Below are 6,572 nucleotides of genomic sequence, written 5' to 3' on the forward strand. Positions count from 1 at the left end.
GGGTCACCAGAACGCAGGTGCTGGCAGTTGCTACAACCATTGCAATAGTTGTGTTGCAAAGAGCAACTCGGCACGACGTGATGCCAAAACAGAGGCAGCCCCTGGCCTCGGGGTGCGACAGAGGCGACAGCCACCGGCAGCTGGCGGGAGGGGCTGCCAGCAGCATGCAGGGGACACGGTCTGGACCCCCAGAGCCGGGACAGGCTGCTGGCGGGAGGGGCTGCCAGCAGCATGCAGGGGACACGGTCCGGACCCCCAGAGCCGGGACAGGCTGCTGGCGGGAGGGGCTGCCAGCAGCATGCAGGGGACACGGTCCGGACCCCCAGAGCCGGGACAGGCTGCTGGCACCCGCACCACCGCCGGGCAGGGAGCGGCCGGCGCGGCTGAACATTAACCCCGGGCGGTGTCCGGGGCTCCCTGGCAATCCCAACCCCAGAAACACCCGCCATGAGGGGGCTCCGAGCCCGCTACCAGCTCCTGGTAGGTCCATGGTGGCAGCCAGGCCGGACAGAGGGGAGAGAGAGGGGCTGGGAGGGGCGGGGGCGATGGGCACGGGTGGGAGCTGCCCCTGCAGCCGCTGCCTCCCGAGGATCGGCACCCGGGGCTGCTCTCGCTCACCCCTCCTGCCCCTCAGGGTGGCGGGCAGCGAATTTGGGCGTGGGCTGCACCCACAGCCATGCTGGGCAGGTGGCTGGCTGAGACACTTGTCGCCAGCGGCCACCAGGACCACGCTGCGGGGTCAGCCTGGCCGGGGCAAAGAGGGGAAGGGCAAGGCTCCCCACTTCTATAGGGCTGCAGCTGTCGAAGCCCTCCCTGCCTCCTCTTCCTCCTCCTCCTCCACATCTTCCTCCCCCTCGGGTGGCGATACACCCTTGGAGTTCCGTGTGCAGCGGTGGCACGGCCTGGCGGGGTGTCGGGGCTTGGCACGGCTTGGCACGGCTTGGCATGGCACGGCGCGGCTTGGCACGGCATGGCACGGCATGGCACGGCTTGGCACGGCTTGGCACGGCATGGCATGGCATGGCATGGCACGGCACGGCGCGGCTTGGCACGGCATGGCACGGCATGGCACGGCGCGGCACGGCTTGGCACGGCGCGGCACGGCTTGGCACGGCGCGGCTTGGCACGGCTCCTGGGCTCTAGGCTCAGCCTGGTGCCCGTTCCCGTGGACTCTCGCAGCCCCTGACAGGGGATGGTCCCACCCGGGCGGGTTCGGGAGCTGCTCCCCCTCAGGCCCGCAGGGATGAGGGTCCGCTCACCTCCCGCTGCCCCAGCCCGACCAGGACGAGGAGCTGCCCGCGGGACGCGAGGATCCGGCCGGAGAAGGGCAGCGGGGCCGGGAGGGAGCCGCAGCAGCCGCCGAGGAGGAGGAGCCCTGCCCGCTGGTGCTGAGCGCGCCCAGCAGCATCCTGCGGGACCGGGAGATCGGCCAGGTGAGAGCCCGGGCTGCGCGGGGACCCGCCCGCATCCTCCGCCCCGCTGTGAGCCCCTGTGCCTGCGGAACGTCCCTCAGCCACCTCCTGCCGGGAAAGATGCTTGGGGAGCCATCTCAGGAGGTTTGCGGGGTGAGGGCGCTTGAGGGGATGTCCCGGGACCTGCTGGGAGGGCCGGGGGCTTGAGGGGACCCCTTGGGGAACGTGCTGAGGCGGAGGGTGCTCGGGACCGCCTGTGGAAAGGATGCTCAGGAGGCTGGGGACGTCTTGGGAGGCTGCCGGGAGGGCCGGTGTGTGCGGCCCGCTGTTGGGAGGACTCTGGATGAGGTGTGAGGTTTGTGCAGGGGCAGGGGCGCTCAGCGCCCGCCCTGACCGAGGCCGCCGTGCCGCAGCTGGGCCCGCAGCTGCCCCCGCGGCTGTGGCAGCGGCCCTGGCGCCTGCTCTACTCCACGGCCCGCGACGGCTTCAGCCTGCGGACGCTGTACCGGAGCGGGGCCCGGCCGGACTGCCCGGCCCTGCTGCTCATCAGGGACACGGAGGCGCAGGTAGGGCCGAGCCCCCGGCCCGGCTGCCCCGCGGGGGCTTGAGCACGTCCTGGCTCCCGAGCGCCGGGCCTGGCTCTCCCCCTTGTGCCTCCCCAGGCCTTCGGTGCCTTCTCCGCCAGCGCCATCCGCAGCAGCAGCGGCTTCTACGGCACCGGGGAGACCTTCCTGTTCTCCTTCTGCCCCGAGCTGAAGGTGCGGCTGCCGCAGCGGGGCAGGGGCTGCGCTGAGCCGGGAACGGCCACGCCGGGGGCCCGGGGTGCTGGGGGAGCTGGGGGAGCTGGGGGGACCCGGCTGCGCTTGGCCGGACCCGGGGCAGCAGCCGGGGGAGCCGGGGCAGCAGCCGGGACAGCAGCCGGGGGAGCCGGGGCAGCAGCCGGGACAGCAGCCGGGACAGCAGCCGGGACAGCAGCCGGGGCAGCAGCCGGGGCAGCAGCCGGGGAGCCGGGGCAGCAGCCGGGACAGCAGCCGGGGGAGCCGGGACAGCAGCCGGGGCAGCAGCCGGGACAGCAGCCGGGGAGCCGGGGCAGCAGCCGGCACAGCAGCCGGGGCAGCAGCCGGGACAGCAGCCGGGGGAGCCGGGACAGCAGCCGGGGCAGCAGCCGGGACAGCAGCCGGGGAGCCGGGGCAGCAGCCGGGGCAGCAGCCGGGGCAGCAGCCGGGGAGCCGGGGCAGCGGCCCCCAGGTTTGTCGGGGGCTGGGGGAGAAGGCGGGTCCCGGGCAGCGCAGGGAGGGAGGCTCGGGGAAGGGGACCTGGCCCAGCCGGTGTCACCGGGGTCCCTCCGCATGGCGGGGCGGTCGCAGCCCAGGGGCAGCCGCATGTCTGGCATGGCCGGGGGGACTCTGTGTGTGATGGGGTGTTAGTGGTGGCAGCTGTCCCCTGGCAGGGCCCACAGGGCTGTTGGGTCAGCACCACGGCTCGCCCAGGTCTGGGGACATGGAACACGAGGTGCCCGAGTAGAGCCAGCCTGGCTCAGCAGCGCTCAGCTGTCCCCGCAGGACAGGGACAGGAATGGGGATGGGGACACTGCCCCAGCCCACGGTCCCCACTGCGTGCTGTCCCCATGCAGGTGTTCAGGTGGACGGGCAGGAACAACTTCTTCGTGAACGGGGATGTGAATCTTCTGATGGTCGGTGGGGGCAGGTAGGAGCTTCAGCTGCTCAGAGGGCCACCTGCCCCGATGGCCATGGGAGCCACCACGGGAGCCCAGGCTGCCCTGGGGACCGGGGTCCAGGCACATGGTGATGGTTTGAACCCCAAAACACTGGCACTGGTTGTCCAGCAGCACTGGGCTTTCATTCTCTAACCCTGTTGCCTGCTGGAAGGGCTGCTCGCTCCCTTCCCTCTCCTTTCCCTCTTCCATACTGCTCCCTTCCCTCTCCCAGCCCTCTCCCACAACCCACTCCCTGCCTGCAGGCCCGGCCCAGCTGCTTGTCCCGTTCTCATGCCCGTTTTGAGGACAGAGAGTGTGGGCGGGAGGTGATGTGGCTGGTGGCCGGGATGTGGCTGGTGGCCCGGGAGGTGGCTGGTGGCCAGGGAGGTGGCTGGTGGCTGGGAGGTGGCTGGTGGCCAGGGAGGTGATGTGGCTGGTGGCCGGGAGGTGGCTGGTGGCCGGGAGGTGGCTGGTGGCCGGGAGGTGGCTGGTGGCCAGGGAGGTGATGTGGCTGGTGGCCCGGGATGTGGCTGGTGGCCCAGAGGTGGCTGGTGGCCAGGGAGGTGATGTGGCTGGTGGCCCAGATGTGGCTGGTGGCCGGGAGGTGGCTGGTGGCCCGGAGGTGATGTGGCTGGTGGCCCAGAGGTGGCTGGTGGCCCGGAGGGCTCCGTCAGGAGGCAGGTGGCGCTGACCTGCCCTCGGCACCGGCAGCGGGAGGTTCGGGCTGTGGCTGCACCGGGACCTGCACCGCGGGGGCAGCCAGCGCTGCGACACCTTCGACAACGAGAGCCTCGCACGCCGGGAGGAGTTCTGCATCCAGGACCTGGAAGTGTGGGGACTGGCCTGACCCCAGCAAAGACACAGGAGGAAAAAGGTGACTGGACTGATGTGGAGCACAGCTGTTCCCTGGCAGCCTTACCCCTCCTCCTTTCACCTGTTCCCAATAATATCCCGATTTCATGGGGGAAGAACAGCCAGTGGGATTGGAAAGAACAGCAGTGGGGTCTCAGGCCTGCAGTGTTGCTGCCGTGTGTCTGGGCAGCCCAGAGTGTGTGCAGTGGCATAAAAGCTAAAACCCAAGGCATCATTTGCACAATTAACCCTAAACCTTACTGCAACCCTAATCCCAAACCCAACCCACGTAGCTGGGATGAGGCAGAGCTGCCCCAGGAACAGGGCACGTGGCAGAGCTGGACATGGAAGCTTCAAGAGCTTGTAGGACTGAGCAAGCCCAGGCAGCCTCTGCCCTGGGGCAGCTCTGGCAGTGCTGGGGTCAGCACAGTCACCATTCCTCAATAAACCTCTCCTGGCCTCATCCTTGCCCTGGAAGCACTGACCAGCTCGCTGGAGGAGCAGTGGGGAGCAGTGGGGAGCTGTGACAGCCATGTCCTGTGTGTCCACAGCAAGAGTGGGGAATGAGCCCAGGGCACATCCCCCCTCTGGCACAGTCCCCACTCTCTGTCTGTCACCCTGTGAGGAGCAGGGCTCCCTCCTTGGGAGGGGATGACAAGAGCCCTTCCCAGAGCTCCATAACCTGTTGCCTCTTGCCAGGGTGATGGGGTTTAGCCTCTCATTCCTGGAGGCTGACCAGCTCTCCTCCTCATCCAGCACCCTGTCCAAGCAGCAGAATCAGCCCCACAGGGGGATTCCAGGCAGGGGTGGTTCAGGGGGTTCCATAGGAGGGCAAGGGTCTGTCTGGTTTGACCACATGTGATGTGGTTATTGTGGGAACACAATATGACTTCCATGACCTCATCTTATGTCAGGTCCTGTCCCTAAATCTGCTGTTTTGTGAGGCTGGATCCCATGGAGCCCCAGACTGCAGTGCTTTGCACCCATCCACCCTCCCAGCCCCTGAGTACCTTGTGCTGAACCCCACCACTCATTTCTCTGCTGATTCCACCTCTCCACAGCTGGCACTCCTGCAGCACATCCACACAGGCTGGGAGAGTCACAGAGAGATAGGTGAGAATGGATTTAGGAGGACAGACAGGATGATGCAGGGCTCAGGCAGATGCTGCACTGCTCAGCCCTGTTTTCAACACAAGCCTCTCATACCCTTTTCTCTACCCTTTCATATCTCCCTCCTCCTCCACCAGCAGAGTGCCACTGTCCCAGACCCCCAGTGACACGTGCCTGGAGCCCCCTGCAGCCCTTCAGGGCACCTGGCCCCTGTGCCCTGGTGCCACCCAGTGCTCCCTGCACAGCACCATCCCCCTGGGGCCCTCACCCTTGTGTCCATCAGGACCTTTTCCTGTTCCCAGCACTGCCTCACCCCTCACCAACACAGAGCCCCTGATCCAGGCCCATTCCACACTTCTGCCAGCTGGGTGAGGCTGGAGGCACCTCAGGAGGTCACCTTGCCCAGCCCCTGCTCCCCCAGGGCCACCCAGCTGCCCAGGATGTGTCCATGTGTCCACTCCAGCACCTCCCTGGGCAGCTGCCCCAGGGCTCAGCCACCCTCCCAGTGCAGAAGTGTCTCCTGAGCTCGGAGGGCCCCTCCTGTGTGTCACTTTGTGTCACTGGGGCTGTCCTGGCCCTGTCCCCTCTGCAGCCTCCCCCTGGGTATTTATCCCCAGGGATGAGCTGCCCTGAGCCTGCTCTGCTCCAGGCTGGGCAGTCCCAGCTCTCTCAGGCTCTCCTCATGGCAGAGATGCTCCAGCCCCTCCATATCTCCCTGGCCCTGTGCTGGACTCTGTCCAGCCTGTCCCTGTCTCCTGTACTGGGCAGCCCAGCTCTGGCCCAGCACTCCAGGCTGGCCTCACTGGGGTGGGGCAGAGGGGAACAGTTCTGTGCCTGCTGACAACACCCAGCCTAAGGCAGCCCAGGACACCACTGGAACACTTGGCTCAAAGAGGAGTTGTTTGCACATTTGCTGGCTCACAGTGAATTCCTGGATCCTTTCCCCTACACTGCCTCATGGGTGGGTGGCCTCAACACATCTTGGTGAAGGAAATGACCCTTGTGAGATGCAGGACATTGCATTTCCTCTTGCTGATCCTTCAGGAGGTTCCTGTCAGACCCTTCCTGCCTGGTAAGATCCCACTGTCCACCAGCAAAGTGCTTCTGGAACTGACCCAGCAGCACCCCCAGCACAAGGGTTGTGGCCCTGCTCAGCCACTCAGCCCAGTGCTCCAGGCAGGCTCTGCTCCAGCCCTGCTGAGCTCACTGGGCTGACCCCAGCACTGCTCTCCCCTCAGCCCCCAGCACACAGGGTGACAGGTTGGCCAGGCATGACCTCACCTTCCCCTCCCCAGCAGCTGGAGCAGCCTCTGCTGGGGCTGAGCCACCCTGGAGGTGTCCAGGTGTGCAGGGCCAGTGGCCTCACTGCACCACGAGTGCTGGGACCCTCCCTGAGCCCTGGCCCCACTGCCTGCAAGGAGATGTGAACCAACAGCTCTTCCAGAGGGAAGCTCTGCCACAGACAGCAGGTAGGAATGCTG

The 6,572-nt window shown here is 67.1% G+C and overlaps 1 protein-coding gene across 4 annotated transcripts; it reads left to right on the forward strand.

The window, feature by feature from the left end:
- The first annotated feature begins 235 nt into the window (after positions 1 to 235).
- Positions 236 to 6,566, forward strand: TLDC2 (TBC/LysM-associated domain containing 2). 4 transcript variants are annotated; one of them, XM_056507492.1, is made up of 7 exons: positions 236 to 480; positions 1,275 to 1,433; positions 1,826 to 1,978; positions 2,075 to 2,170; positions 3,046 to 3,119; positions 3,841 to 4,003; positions 6,387 to 6,566. In XM_056507492.1, exons 1-6 carry the CDS (start codon positions 448 to 450, stop codon positions 3,974 to 3,976), a joined length of 651 nt encoding a protein of 216 aa, XP_056363467.1. In that variant the 5' UTR covers positions 236 to 447; the 3' UTR covers positions 3,977 to 4,003; positions 6,387 to 6,566. The 4 variants fall into 4 exon arrangements, with proteins under 4 accessions (XP_056363467.1, XP_056363465.1, XP_056363466.1 ...); XM_056507490.1 differs by lacking the exon at positions 6,387 to 6,566 and adding an exon at positions 4,275 to 4,444 and having other exon boundaries at positions 238 to 480; XM_056507491.1 differs by lacking the exon at positions 6,387 to 6,566 and adding an exon at positions 4,285 to 4,444 and having other exon boundaries at positions 242 to 480; positions 3,841 to 4,017.
- The last annotated feature ends 6 nt before the right edge of the window (positions 6,567 to 6,572 follow it).

The sequence above is a fragment of the Oenanthe melanoleuca genome, chromosome 20 (assembly GCF_029582105.1).
Source record: "Oenanthe melanoleuca isolate GR-GAL-2019-014 chromosome 20, OMel1.0, whole genome shotgun sequence".
NCBI lineage: Eukaryota > Metazoa > Chordata > Aves > Passeriformes > Muscicapidae > Oenanthe > Oenanthe melanoleuca.